The following is a 16,304-nucleotide window of genomic DNA, read 5'->3' on the forward strand; positions in this document are numbered from 1 at the left end:
AGCAGGATTAGAATGAAGGAGCAAAGAAACTTTGAAAACAAAGCACTGTGACACCATAAAAGTGGTTAATGAATGGAATAAATGAATGAAGACACATTAATGCCAAAAACATAACAATAAAAATAGATCAATAAAAATTGATAATTTATATTATCATACTTTGTTGTTGTCTCACGCATTAGTGAGGTAGCGCAAGGAAACAGATGAAAGAATGGCCCAACCCACCCACATATACATGTATATACATACACATCCACACACGCACATATGCATACCTATACATTTCAACGTATACATATATATATACATACAAAGACATATATACACATGTACATAATTCATACTTGCTGCCTTTATTCATTCTCGTCGCCACCCCGCCTCACATGAAATGACAACCCCCTCCCCCCGCATGCACGTGAGGTAGCGCTAGGAAAAGACAACAAAGGCCACATTCATTCACATTCAGTCTCTAAGCTGTCATGTATAAGCACCGAAACCACAGCTCCCTTTCCACATCCAGGCCCCACAAAACTTTCCATGATTTATCCCAAACGCTTCACATACCCTGGTTCAATCGATTGACAGCACGTTGATCCTGGTATATCATATATCACATTGTTCCAATTCACTCTCTTCCTTGCACGCCTTTCACCCTCCTGCATGTTCAGGCCCCTACTGCTCAAAATCTTTTTCACTCCATCTTTCCATCTCCAATTTGGTCTCCCATTTCTCCTCGTTCCCTCCACCTCTGACAAATATATCCTCTTTGTCAATCTTTCCTCACTCATTCTCTCCATGTGACCAACCATTTCAAAACATCCTCTTCTGCTCTCTCAACCACACTCTTTTTACTACCACACATCTCTTACCCTTTCATTACTTACTCGATCAAACCACCTCACACCACATATTGTCCTCAAACATCTGATTTCTAACACATCCACCCTCCTCCACACAACCTTATCTATAGCCCATGCCTTGCAACCACATAAAATTGTTGGAACCACTATTCCTTCAAACATACCCATTTATGCTTTTCGAGATAATGTTCTCGCCTTCCACACATTTTTCAACGCTCCCAGAACTTTCGCCCCCTCCTCTACCCTGTGACACTTCTGCTTCCATGGTTCCATCAGCTGCCAAATCCACTCCCAGATATCCAAAACACTTCATTTCCTCCAGTTTTTCTCCATTCAAACTTACCTCCCAACTTACTTGTCCCTCAACCCTACTGTACCTAATAACCTTGCTCTTATTCACATTTACTCTCAGCTTTCTTCTTTCACACACTTTACCAAACTCATTCACCAGCTTCTGCAGTTTCTCACCCAAATCAGCCACCAGCGCTGTATCATCAGCGAACAACAACTGACTCACTTCCCAAGCCCTCTCATCCACAACAGACTGCATACTTGCCCCTCTCTCCAAAACTCTTGCATTCACCTCCCAAACAATCCCATCCACAAACAAACCAAACAACCATGGAGACATCATGCCCCCCCACCACAAACCAGCATTCACTGGAAACCAATCATTTTCCTCTAAATAAAAACTTAATAAGAATTTAAGAAGTATTACAATAAGGAAGATTCAACAAAGAGGGGTCCCATTAATGTAAAACTCCCTCCCCATTTAGTACAAATAGGTAATTACAATATACTGAATGAGGATATACTAGATGTGGGATGTATACATAATTTTAAGAGAGAAGTGATGGTTCAAGAGATAATAACCCATGAGTGTAAAACTCCCTCCCTTACAGTATCAATAAATAAATACAAACAAATAGTTTTCATCTGAAATGTGAAGACCTCATACACTAAATGATATGATCAACAGCCTGAATAATTAAACAATAAACCATACCATTCTTAGAGTACGAGCCACAAGAGTTTCTAAAACAGGGCCTCTATCACCATGCAGAAGGTGGACTTCATCTATAATCAATAACTTGACCAACTGGCAGAGCTGAGTGTCACCTGTGATCATGAAAAAAGCATCATTCATATTTATTTGCACACTTAAATAATCTCTAATATTCCTGTTACAATACTCTGCAATGAAGAGGATTATGTAAGGAGCTTAGGACTAAGCCTCTATAAACAGGAAGTCTAAACCTTCCTTTCCTCTCATGTAAGAAAGAGCTGGTGAGTTTAATATCATGGAACAGATACACAACAGATCTATGGTAGTTGCTACATATCAATCAGAATTTCAAAGAAACTTTTAAAAAGGAGACAAACTAAATATTCAGAGGAAGGACAGCATTTTACCTGGTTTACGTGTGGTAACATCCCACTTTTCAGGGGTTGTGATAATCATATTGGTGGCCATAATTTCTGGCTTCGTAAGATGCATATCTCCAGTTAACTCTCGCACTGTTAGTCCTAAAGGCTCTAATCGCTTGCCAAAGTTGCGAGCCATCTCAGCTGCCAGTGCCTTCATAGGAGCAATATACACCACCTAAAAATAAATAAACTTGCTATGATGTATAAAAACTTGGAATACAAAATCTGTAAAATACAAATTAGTAAACAAATCATACTTTCATGTCACAGGCATTAAATATTTCAAAAAGAGAATACTAATATAATTTCATAAAATACAAACATTTTTACCTTGAATTTATCTTTCTGAATGACTTCATGTTCAATATGCTGTCTGATCTGATGCACAACAGTGAGCATGGCAATATTTGTTTTCCCTGCTCCAGTTGGAGCGCAAATGAGAAGGTTCTCATTGCTGTGGTATGCAACAGGGTATACCACTGTCTGGATACGATTCAGGGTCCTGCATCCCTTGAATGCCATCTGACCAATCTTCAAGAAGATAACAACCAGTCACTATGCAACAACTGACAGCTTATAAACAATCTATTATCAAGGCCTGAAACTTAATTTCTAATTGAGCATGCAAGCGGAAATAAAATGAATTAAAAGGTCAAAAAAGTATCAATTTTGGCACTACCTCAATACAAATTTTTAACCCTTAATATCTCTATGTTGTCACCTGAAATCATAAAACATTTCCTTGTCTTCTCAGGAATTGGTAGATCAAGGCTTGATAACAATTTAGCCCTTTCACACCATTGCAAGCTGGGCAAACTTCATCCACCACTATGCTGGCCAACACAGGTTGTGTTGGGCAAAATTTCATCTACCTGCCAGCTAATTATGCAAATTGCTTCATAAGAAATCAGGCTTTGTATTTCATAGGTTAACAAAGCTTTTGCATTGCTAAGGCTGCTACAGAATATAAATCTACAGCATAAGAGTACCAACAATCCATAAAGTCTTCTCTTTTGGAGCTCACTCTCTTATAGAAGTCAAAATCATTACTTACACATGACATTTCCCTGAATCCATGCTATCTCTCAATTACATGATTTCTCCTCAGCAAGCATTCATCTGAGAAATCATAACAAACCCTGATCCCATATATTCTGTATCATGAAAACTTCCTGTATTATTTTTTCTCATCAAAAAGGTCAAAATATTTACCTCATCTAAACTTCCAATGGGGAAGAGTTTTGCTCCAACCTCTGGAGGTGGTGGTTCAGACATGGGGATCTCTACTTCTTCCATAATGCTGTCAACAGTCCGGGTAAAGCCCTCTGGTAAGGCCATTTTCATACCAGCTATGAAGCCTTTGAAGAATAAAATCAATCAAAAAATTAGCATGCTGCAAAATCTGATATGACTGTCTCAATACAACTTTCAGGAACTATCAAAAGATACTGTTCAATGTATTAGCGATGCTATTTTCCTGTATGGTGGAGTAGTGACAGGAATGGATAAAGGCAAGCAAGCATGAATATGTACATGTGTACATATGTATATGTCTGTGTATGTTTATGTTGATATGTATATGTGCGTGTATGGGCATTTTTTTTTTTTTTTTTTTGCTTTGTCGCTGTCTCCCGCATTTGCGAGGTAGCGCAAGGAAACAGACGAAAGAAATGGCCCAACCCACCCCCATACACATGTATATACATACGTCCACACACGCAAATATACATACCTACACAGCTTTCCATGGTTTACCCCAGACGCTTCACATGCCTTGATTCAATCCACTGACAGCACGTCAACCCCAGTATACCACATAGCTCCAATTCACTCTATTCCTTGCCCTCCTTTCACCCTCCTGCATGTTCAGGCCCCGATCACACAAAATCTTTTTCACTCCATCTTTCCACCTCCAATTTGGTCTCCCTCTTCTCCTCGTTCCCTCCACCTCCGACACATATATTCTCTTGGTCAATCTTTCCTCACTCATTCTCTCCATGTGCCCGAACCATTTCAAAACACCCTCTTCTGCTCTCTCAACCACGCTCTTTTTATTTCCACACATCTCTCTTACCCTTACGTTACTTACTCGATCAAACCACCTCACACCACACATTGTCCTCAAACATCTCATTTCCAGCACATCCATCCTCCTGCGCACAACTCTATCCATAGCCCACGCCTCGCAACCATACAACATTGTTGGAACCACTATTCCTTCAAACATACCCATTTTTGCTTTCCGAGATAATGTTCTCGACTTCCACACATTCTTCAAGGCTCCCAGAATTTTCGCCCCATCCCCCACCCTATGATCCACTTCCGCTTCCATGGTTCCATCCGCTGCCAGATCCACTCCCAGATATCTAAAACACTTCACTTCCTCCAGTTTTTCTCCATTCAAACTCACCTCCCAATTGACTTGACCCTCAACCCTACTGTACCTAATAACCTTGCTCTTATTCACATTTACTCTTAACTTTCTTCTTTCACACACTTTACCAAACTCAGTCACCAGCTTCTGCAGTTTCTCACATGAATCAGCCACCAGCGCTGTATCATCAGCGAACAACAACTGACTCACTTCCCAAGCTCTCTCATCCCCAACAGACTTCATACTTGCCCCTCTTTCCAAAACTCTTGCATTCACCTCCCTAACCACCCCATCCATAAACAAATTAAACAACCATGGAGACATCACACACCCCTGCCGCAAACCTACATTCACTGAGAACCAATCACTTTCCTCTCTTCCTACACGTACACATGCCTTACATCCTCGATAAAAACTTTTCACTGCTTCTAACAACTTGCCTCCCACACCATATATTCTTAATACCTTCCACAGAGCATCTCTATCAACTCTATCATATGCCTTCTCCAGATCCATAAATGCTACATACAAATCCATTTGCTTTTCTAAGTATTTCTCACATACATTCTTCAAAGCAAACACCTGATCCACACATCCTCTACCACTTCTGAAACCACACTGCTCTTCCCCAATCTGATGCTCTGTACATGCCTTCACCCTCTCAATCAATATCCTCCCATATAATTTACCAGGAATACTCAACAAACTTATACCTCTGTAATTTGAGCACTCACTCTTATCCCCTTTGCCTTTGTACAATGGCACTATGCACGCATTCCGCCAATCCTCAGGCACCTCACCATGAGTCATACATACATTAAATATGGGTAAAACTGAAAGTTGATGGAGAGAGATGGGTGATTATTGGTGCATATGCACCTGGGCATGAGAAGAAAGATCATGAGAGGCAAGTGTTTTGGGAGCAGCTGAATGAGTGTGTTAGTGGTTTTGATGCACGAGACCGGGTTATAGTGATGGGTGATTTGAATGCAAAGGTGAGTAATGTGGCAGTTGAGGGAATAATTGGTATACATGGGGTGTTCAGTGTTGTAAATGGAAATGGTGAAGAGCTTGTAGATTTATGTGCTGAAAAAAAGGACTGATGATTGGGAATACCTGGTTTAAAAAGCGAGATATACATAAGTATACTTATGTAAGTAGGAGAGATGGCCAGAGAGCGTTATTGGATTACGTGTTGACAGACGCGCGAAAGAGAGACTTTTGGATGTTAATGTGCTGAGAGGTGCAACTGGAGGGATGTCTGATCATTATCTTGTGGAGGCTAAGGTGAAGATTTGTATGGGTTTTCAGAAAAGAAGAGTGAATGTTGGGGTGAGGAGGGTGGTGAGAGTAAGTGAGCTTGGGAAGGAGACTTGTGTGAGGAAGTACCAGGAGAGACTGAGTACAGAATGGAAAAAGGTGAGAACAATGGAAGTAAGGGGAGTGGGGGAGGAATGGGATGTATTTAGGGAATCAGTGATGGATTGCGCAAAAGATGCTTGTGGCATGAGAAGAGTGGGAGGTGGGTTGATTAGAAAGGGTAGTGAGTGGTGGGATGAAGAAGTAAGAGTATTAGTGAAAGCGAAGAGAGAGGCATTTGGATGATTTTTGCAGGGAAAAAATGAAACTGAAAGGGAGATGTATAAAAGAAAGAGACAGGAGGTCAAGAGAAAGGTGCAAGAGGTGAAAAAAAGGGCAAATGAGAGTTGGGGTGAGAGAGTATCATTAAATTTTAGGGAGAATAAAAAGATGTTCTGGAAGGAGGTAAATAAAGTGCGTAAGACAAGGGAGCAAATGGGAACTTCAGTGAAGGGCGCAAATGGGGAGGTGATAACAAGTAGTGGTGATGTGAGAAGGAGATGGAGTGAGTATTTTGAAGGTTTGTTGAATGTGTTTGATGATAGAGTGGCAGATATAGGGTGTTTTGGTCGAGGTGGTGTGCAAAGTGAGAGGGTTAGGGAAAATGATTTGGTAAACAGAGAAGAGGTAGTAAAAGCTTTGCGGAAGATGAAAGCCGGCAAGGCAGCAGGTTTGGATGGTATTGCAGTGGAATTTATTAAAAAAGGGGGTGACTGTATTGTTGACTGGTTGGTAAGGTTATTTAATGTATGTATGGGCATTTATGTAGACATATGTATTTATGATTGGATGAGCCATTCTTCATCTGTTTCCTGGCGCTACCTTGCTGATGTGGGAAACAGCGATTAAGTATAATAGATAAATGAATAAATACATACGTATGAATATGTGCATGTGTATGTATGTATATGCCTGTGTATGTATATGTATGTATACGTTGAAAAGTATAGGTATGAATATGTGCGTGCATGGGCGTTTATGTATATACATGTGTATGTGGGCGGGTTGGGCCATTCTTTCGTCTGTTTCCTTGCGCTACCTCACTAACGCGGGAGACAGCAACTAAGTATAATAAAATGAAATGGTTTGGGCACATGGAGAGAATGAGGGAGGAAAGATTGACCAAGAGGATATATGTGTCAGAGGTGGAGGGAACGAGGAGAAGTGGGAGACCAAATTGGAGGTGGAAAGATGGAGTGAAAAAGATTTTGTGTGATCGGGGCCTGAACATGCAGGAGGGTGAAAGGAGGGCAAGGAACAGAGTGAATTGGATCGATGTGGTATACCGGGGTTGACGTGCTGTCAGTGGATTGAATCAGGGCATGTGAAGCGTCTGGGGTAAACCATGGAAAGCTGTGTAGGTATGTATATTTGCATGTGTGGACGTATGTATATACATGTGCATGGGGGTGGGTTGGGCCATTTCTTTCGTCTGTTTCCTTGCGCTACCTCGCAAACGCGGGAGACAGAGACATAGTATAATAAAATAAAAAAAATATATATATATATCCCTTGGGATAGGGGAGAAAGAATACTTCCCACATATTCTCTGCGTGTCGTAAAAGGCGACTAAAAGGGAAGGGAGCGGGGGGTTGGAAATCCTCCCCTCTCATTTTTTGATTTTCCAAAGGAAGGAACAGAGAAGGGGGCCAAGTGGGGATTTCCCTCAAAGGCTCAGTCCTCTGTTCCTAAAGCTACCTTGCTAACGCGGGAAATGGCGAATAGTATGAAAAGAAAAAAAAAATATATGGGAGACGTATAAAAGAAAGAGACAGGAGGTCAAGAGAAAGGTGCAAGAGGTGAAAAAAAGGGCAAATGAGAGTTAGGGTGAGAGAGTATCATTAAATTTTAGGGAGAATAAAAAGATCTTCTGGAAGGAGGTAAATAAAGTGCGTAAGACAAGGGAGCAAATGGGAACTTCAGTGAAGGGCGCAAATGGGGAGGTGATAACAAGTAGTGGTGATGTGAGAAGGAGATGGAGTGAGTATTTTGAAGGTTTGTTGAATGTGTTTGATGATAGAGTGGCAGATATAGGGTGTTTTGGTCGAGGTGGCGTGCAAAGTGCGAGGGTTAGGGAAAATGAGTTGGTAAACAGAGAAGAGGTAGTAAAAGCTTTGCGGAAGATGAAAGCCGGCAAGGCAGCAGGTTTGGATGGTATTGCAGTGGAATTTATTAAAAAAGGGGGTGACTGTATTGTTGACTGGTTGGTAAGGTTATTTAATGTATGTATGGGCATTTATGTAGACATATGTATTTATGATTGGATGAGCCATTCTTCATCTGTTTCCTGGCGCTACCTTGCTGATGTGGGAAACAGCGATTAAGTATAATAGATAAATGAATAAATACATACGTATGAATATGTGCATGTGTATGTATATGCCTGTGTATGTATATGTATGTATACGTAGAAAAGTATAGGTATGAATATGTGCGTGCATGGGCGTTTATGTATATACATGTGTATGTGGGCAGGTTGGGCCATTCTTTCGTCTGTTTCCTTGCGCTACCTCACTAACGCGGGAGACAGCAACTAAATTCTGGGAGCCTTGAAGAATGTGTGGAAGTCGAGAACATTATCTTGGAAAGCAAAAATGGGTATGTTTGAAGGAATATTGGTTCCAACAATGTTGTATGGTTGCGAGGCGTGGACTATGGGTAGAGTTGTGCGCAGGAGGATGGATGTGCTGGAAATGAATTGTTTGAGGACAATGTGTGGCGTGAGGTGGTTTGATCGAGTAAGTAACGTAAGGGTAAGAGAGATGTGTGGAAATAAAAAGAGCGTGGTTGAGAGAGCAGAAGAGGGTGTTTTGAAATGGTTTGGTCACATGGAGAGAATGAGTGAGGAAAGATTGACCAAGAGGATATGTCAGAGGTGGAGGGAACGAGGAGAAGAGGGAGACCAAATTGGAGGTGGAAAGATGGAGTGTAAAAGATTTTGTATGATCGGGGCCTGAACATGCAGGAGGGTGAAAGGAGGGCAAAGAATAGAGTGAATTGGAGCGATGTGGTATACTGGGGTTGACGTGCGGTCAGTGGATTGAATCAAGGCATGTGTATGGGGGTGGGTTGGGCCATTTCTTTCGTCTGTTTCCTTGCGCTACCTCGCAAACGCGGGAGAGTGGAAAAAAAAAAAAAAAAAAATATATATATATATATATATAATGGGAAATGGGAAATGGGAAAATGGGAAACAGAAGAAGGAGTCACGCGGGGAGTGATCATCCTCCTCGAAGGCTCAGAGTGGGGTGCCTAAATGTGTGTGGATGTAACCAAGATGTGAAAAAAGGAGAGATAGGTAGTATGTTTGAGGAAAGGAACCTGGATGTTTTGGCTCTGAGTGAAACGAAGCTCAAGGGTAAAGGGGAAGAGTGGTTTGGAAATGTCTGGGGAGTGAAGTCAGGGGTTAGTGAGAGGACAAGAGCAAGGGAAGGAGTAGCAATACTCCTGAAACAGGAGTTGTGGGAGTATGTGACAGAATGTAAGAAAGTAAATTCTCGATTAATATGGGTAAAATTGAAAGTTGATGGAGAGAGGTGGGTGATTATTGGTGCATATGCACCTGGGCATGAGAAGAAAGATCATGAGAGGCAAGTGTTTTGGGAGCAGCTGAATGAGTGTGTTAGCGGTTTTGATGCACGAGACCGGGTTATAGTGATGGGTGATTTGAATGCAAAGGTGAGTAATGTGGCAGTTGAGGGAATAATTGGTATGCATGGGGTGTTCAGTGTTGTAAATGGAAATGGTGAAGAGCTTGTAGATTTATGTGCTGAAAAAGGACTGATGATTGGGAATACCTGGTTTAAAAAGCGAGATATACATAAGTATACTTATGTAAGCAGGAGAGATGGCCAGAGAGCGTTATTGGATTACGTGTTAATTGACAGGCGTGCGAAAGAGAGACTTTTGGATGTTAATGTGCTGAGAGGTGCAACTGGAGGGATGTCTGATCATTATCTTGTGGAGGCTAAGGTGAAGATTAGTAAGGGTTTTCAGAAAAGAGGAGTGAATGTTGGGGTGAAGAAGGTGGTGAGAGTAAGTGAGCTTGGGAAGGAGACCTGTGTGGGGAAGTACCAGGAGAGACTGTGTACAGAATGGAAAAAGGTGAGAACAGTGGAAGTAAGGGGAGTGGGGGAGGAATGGGATGTATTTAGGGAATCAGTGATGGATTGCGCAAAAGATGCTTGTGGCATGAGAAGAGTGGGAGGTGGGCTGTTTAGAAAGGGTAGTGAGTGGTGGGATGAAGAAGTAAGAGTATTAGTGAAAGAGAAGAGAGAGGCATTTGGACGATTTTTGCAGGGAAAAAATGCAATTGAGTGGGAGAAGTATAAAAGAAAGAGACAGGAGGTCAAGAGAAAGGTGCAAGAGGTGAAAAAAAGGGCAAATGAGAGTTGGGGTGAGAGACTATCAGTAAATTTTAGGGAGAATAAAAAGATGTTCTGGAAGGAGGTAAATAGGGTGCGTAAGACAAGGGAGCAAATGGGAACTTCAGTGAAGGGCGTAAATGGGGAGGTGATAACAAGTAGTGGTGATGTGAGAAGGAGATGGAATGAGTATTTTGAAGGTTTGTTGAATGTGTCTGATGACAGAGTGGCAGATATAGGGTGTTTTGGTCGTGGTGGTGTGCAAAGTGAGAGGGTTAGGGAAAATGATTTGGTAAACAGAGAAGAGGTAGTAAAAGCTTTGCGGAAGATGAAAGCCGGCAAGGCAGCAGGTTTGGATGGTATTGCAGTGGAATTTATTAAAAAAGGGGGTGACTGTATTGTTGACTGGTTGGTAAGGTTATTTAATGTATGTATGACTCATGGTGAGGTGCCTGAGGATTGGCGGAATGCGTGCATAGTGCCATTGTACAAAGGCAAAGGGGATAAGAGTGAGTGCTCAAATTACAGAGGTATAAGTTTGTTGAGTATTCCTGGTAAACTATATGGGAGGGTATTGATTGAGAGGGTGAAGGCATGTACAGAGCATCAGATTGGGGAAGAGCAGTGCGGTTTCAGAAGTGGTAGAGGATGTGTGGATCAGGTGTTTGCTTTGAAGAATGTATGTGAGAAATACTTAGAAAAGCAAATGGATTTGTATGTAGCATTTATGGATCTGGAGAAGGCATATGATAGAGTTGATAGAGATGCTCTGTGGAAGGTATTAAGAATATATGGTGTGGGAGGCAAGTTGTTAGAAGCAGTGAAAAGTTTTTATCGAGGATGTAAGGCATGTGTACGTGTAGGAAGAGAGGAAAGTGATTGGTTCTCAGTGAATGTAGGTTTGCGGCAGGGGTGTGTGATGTCTCCATGGTTGTTTAATTTGTTTATGGATGGGGTTGTTAGGGAGGTAAATGCAAGAGTCCTGGAAAGAGGGGCAAGTATGAAGTCTGTTGGGGATGAGAGAGCTTGGGAAGTGAGTCAGTTGTTGTTCGCTGATGATACAGCGCTGGTGGCTGATTCATGTGAGAAACTGCAGAAGCTGGTGACTGAGTTTGGTAAAGTGTGTGGAAGAAGAAAGTTAAGAGTAAATGTGAATAAGAGCAAGGTTATTAGGTACAGTAGGGTTGAGGGTCAAGTCAATTGGGAGGTGAGTTTGAATGGAGAAAAACTGGAGGAAGTGAAGTGTTTTAGATATCTGGGAGTGGATCTGTCAGCGGATGGAACCATGGAAGCGGAAGTGGATCATAGGGTGGGGGAGGGGGCGAAAATTTTGGGAGCCTTGAAAAATGTGTGGAAGTCGAGAACATTATCTCGGAAAGCAAAAATGGGTATGTTTGAAGGAATAGTGGTTCCAACAATGTTGTATGGTTGCGAGGCGTGGGCTATGGATAGAGTTGTGCGCAGGAGGATGGATGTGCTGGAAATGAGATGTTTGAGGACAATGTGTGGTGTGAGGTGGTTTGATCGAGTAAGTAACGTAAGGGTAAGAGAGATGTGTGGAAATAAAAAGAGCGTGGTTGAGAGAGCAGAAGAGGGTGTTTTGAAATGGTTTGGGCACATGGAGAGAATGAGTGAGGAAAGATTGACCAAGAGGATATATGTGTCGGAGGTGGAGGGAACGAGGAGAAGAGGGAGACCAAATTGGAGGTGGAAAGATGGAGTGAAAAAGATTTTGTGTGATCGGGGCCTGAACATGCAGGAGGGTGAAAGGAGGGCAAGGAATAGAGTGAATTGGAGCGATGTGGTATACAGGGGTTGACGTGCTGTCAGTGGATTGAATCAAGGCATGTGAAGCGTCTGGGGTAAACCATGGAAAGCTGTGTAGGTATGTATATTTGCGTGTGTGGACGTGTGTATGTACGTGTGTATGGGGGTTGGGCCATTTCTTTCGTCTGTTTCCTCGCGCTACCTCGCAAACGCGGGAGACAGCGACAAAGTATAAAAAAAAAAAAAAAAAAAAAAATATATATATATATATGTATATACATGTGTATGGGGGTGGGTTGGGCCATTTCTTTCATCTGTTTCCTTGCGCTACCTCGCAGACGCGGGAGACAGCGACAAAGTATAAAAAAAAAAAAAAAAAAAAAAAAAAAAAAAAAAAAAAATTCATTATCAGGACATAGATGAAAAAAAAACAATCCATTCACAAACACCTATATACAAATATATGCCTTTTTTGTCTGTCTTCCTGGCACTAACTTGCTGAAGCAGGGGGTAATGATGCTGTTTCCCATGAGGCAGGGTGGTGCCAGGAATGGATGAAGGCAAGGAAGTATGAATATGTACATGTGAACCCAGTATACCACATCGTTTTAATTCATTCTATTCCATGCATACCTTTCACCCTCCTGCATGTTCAGGCCCCAGTCATTCAAAATCTTCTTCACTCCATCCTTCCACCTCTAATTTGGTCTCCTGCTTCTTGTTCTCTCCACTTCTGACACCCAGTGTTACTCAGAAACTTTCTAATAGTTCCTGCAGCCAAAGGCAGTGCCACTACCAGTAGCTGGGAAATACTGACTCGTTTGTTGTGAGAAGTTTTATGATGAGAGCATACTCCCAATGACACAGCCTCACCATACAAGTCTTTACACTGGAAATGTAACCCCAAACAGGCAGTCCATAAAGTCAGCTGACACCATACAGCTAACTAGGACAGCTCACTTTCAAACTATTTGACCAATCAGGAAGAATACTTGAACAGCATTTATTACTCTATCTTACCATCTCAGAAAATGAAGTCTCACCTGCTGCTTGCTTAGCTTTGTTATAGTTGTCAAATACAAAAGGATACCTCGCTTCTGGGGCATCATTACGATCACGTCTCTTGAAAAGGTAAGCCTGTGATGCTTCACGAAGGGCAGCTTCCCTGGGAACAAACATCATTTACTAATCTTTCTTACAGTTAAATAAGAATTTCTCTTTCAAATTCGCTGACCTCTTGTCCTTACTCAATCACTGCCTTTAAGTCTTGTATGTGGAAAAAGGTAAATGATATATCTACCCACCTATATCCCACTATCCTGAAATACAGGAAAAAAACTTATGCAGTAACTGCTACAAAAACCCTGGAAGATTTCTAAAGATTCTTCCATCAATGCATCCCTCTAAAACACTAATACCAGACACTAGACTTCTGTATAACTGTAATGAAGAAGAAACATATATTGTAAATGAATACCCACATGCTCAAGTCAACTGATTCAATAAAAAAAGAGAGAGAGAAAAAAGGATAAGTTTAAGTAAGGACTGAAAATAATATAAATTTAAAATCTGTTACCAAGTACTTACATATGCAAAGCCAAGTGAAACTAGCTATCAATCTATATCGATAATGCCTTTTCCCTCTGGGAACTCCCTCAAGGGAGTGGAAAAAAAGAAAGAAAGAAAAAAAAAGGGGGGCTTCATAAATGGTGAACTCCAGTGCCACTTCTTACCCTTTAGTGCCTCACCCTTAATAGGCCACTGGCAGATGGCAACTCTAGTGCAGTGTTTCCAGAGACTCCTACTACTTCTATCTAATGTTCCACCTTACTACTTCTACCTAATGCTTCTGCCAAATATTCCTGCACACTACTTCTAACTATTGTTCATTTGCTCACATCCAATCTCTTGCATTCATGTTAATGCATCGAAATTAAAGCACCCAATCCACAATCAGGCTCCACAGACCTTTCTGAGGTTTCCCCTGATCACTTCATATACACTGGTTCAGAATACCGACAGCACATCGTCCATTGTAAACCAAATTGCTCTAATTGTCCTCTTTTAACCCTTAGTATATTCCTATCATCATATGACACTCATAAAGAACTGCTCCATCTGTCACATGATAATCAAGCTTTTCCTAATTCTGCTTAACTCTTTCAGAGATAAACTGATTCTTATCACCCTTCTAAAGCTCAAGAAACTGCAAACTAACCTTTTTTTTGCTTATGAACAGGTGCAAAAAACAAATCAAAACCATTAGTTTTCCCTATGAATTAATGATTAACTATTCCTAGTCTAAGAAAAACATATTATTTACTGGACTGGCTAAACTCAAGTAAGCACACAAAATATTGTATCACCCTTAATATGCCACTGGTGGAGGGCAACTCTAGTGCAGAGCTTCCAGTGGCTCCTACCTTAATTTTCTACTGATGACTATCTAATGTGTCTACCTAATGTTCTAACCAAATACTTATACCTTAGGTAGAAACATTAGGTAGTTGTAGCAGGTAGGAACATTACATGGGAGCATTAGGTAGAAGTAGTAGGTTGGAATATTAGGTGGACAGATTAGATACGTGCCTCTGGAAACAATGTGCTCGAACTGCCCTCTTCCATTGACCTGTTAAGGGTGAGGCACTAATGGCTAATGAGTGGCACTGGAGTTCACCAGTTATGGAGACTCTTTGCTGTGGCCACCCTCATTAGGGAGTTCCTGGAAGGAATGGGCATCAGAGATACAGATAGGTTGCCTACTTTGCTTAATGCTCCCACCTACTATTCCTATGTACCATGTCTCCTTAATATTCCTACCTAATACTCCAGCCTAATGTTCCTACCAACTACTTCTATCTGCTGCTTCTATCATTTTGTTAAAAGGCAGGGTCAGCACATAGCGCTCAATGCAGGAAAATATAGTTACGAAGAATGAGTTGAGCGAAGTGTTGCCACATGTTATGAGTGACAAGGAGAGATTGTAGGCTTATGGACAGAATGCCAGCAGTTAAATATGTGGGTGGGGCAGAAACAAGGAATGCTTCCTGGGACATAGGAGTCTATCTTGAAACTATTGAAGTGCTGGCTCACTACACAGCTTGATACCCAAGTAAGTAGTACTAGTAACATACATCCCTAGTCAGTGGTTACTTACCAACTCCAGACTTAAAAAAATATCAAAAACCATCTTTTTTCATAAAAATCAAATGATAACCATTGCTAAATAAGTTTACATGATTGGGCAATCAAAGGGATGCAAAACAATCAGAACTTATCTAAATCATCATTATGCAAAAACTGTAAAAAACCATCAACTTTTCTTATGAATCTAAAGTTAGCTTTCCTAAATTAGGAAAACACATCATTCACTAGATTGGGTAATCCAAATTCAACAAGATATTTGTAACTTTTTCTTTTTAATGGGTATCTAGATATGTATTAAACCTCCTACAGACAAACTACAATACAGACACATGGATGTACAGGCATGAGAAAACTTGACTCACACACACATGTATAGGAAATTTTTCTACACCAGCATGTTTGGCAACTTACTATGATGAAAAGGTCTGATACATGATTCTTGTAGGACCTCATCTTCACACCTAACAGCATGGACATTGAGAATAATACACATGATATCTCACCTGGATTAAAAAAATGAGTAACGCTCGTTTGATTACGAGGTAAATGAGCAAGTTAAAGGACAGAGGTGAGACAAGATGTTCAGAGATATAATTGTGGAAACTATATAAAACTCAATAATTTCTATGGAAAAACACACACTAGGAAATGAAGTTCAGGGCAATGTAGAAAGATGTTCTGTGAAACCTATAACGAAGGAGTAGAAACATGGTTAGGTCTAGCCTTAAATACTCTCACCCATATATGTTTAAACTAGTTTTCAGCCATAAATCATATTCCTTAACATATTTCTGGTGCTAAGTGATTTTCTTTTAATACTTGAATGCCAATTCCAGCAAAGAAAGGCTGCATCTGCTCATCATCTGTAATACACTAAAACCACAGCTTCCAATCCACAACTAGGCCCCACAGACCTTTTCATGATTTTCCCCTGATGCTTCACAAGCCCTGGTTCTGTCCATTGACAGCACGTCATCCCCAGTATACTACATTGTTCCAATTCAT

The 16,304-nt window shown here is 41.1% G+C and overlaps 1 protein-coding gene across 1 annotated transcript in view; it reads right to left on the reverse strand.

The window, feature by feature from the left end:
• LOC139746347 (activating signal cointegrator 1 complex subunit 3-like) overlaps positions 1–16,304 on the reverse strand; it is a 114,433-nt gene that overhangs the window by 80,715 nt on the left and 17,414 nt on the right. The window contains 5 exon segments of the mRNA XM_071657521.1: positions 1,867–1,979; positions 2,274–2,463; positions 2,619–2,819; positions 3,501–3,646; positions 13,196–13,317. Coding sequence (XP_071513622.1) covers positions 1,867–1,979; positions 2,274–2,463; positions 2,619–2,819; positions 3,501–3,646; positions 13,196–13,317 — 772 coding nt within the window.

The sequence above is a fragment of the Panulirus ornatus genome, chromosome 64 (assembly GCF_036320965.1).
Source record: "Panulirus ornatus isolate Po-2019 chromosome 64, ASM3632096v1, whole genome shotgun sequence".
Lineage (NCBI taxonomy): Eukaryota > Metazoa > Arthropoda > Malacostraca > Decapoda > Palinuridae > Panulirus > Panulirus ornatus.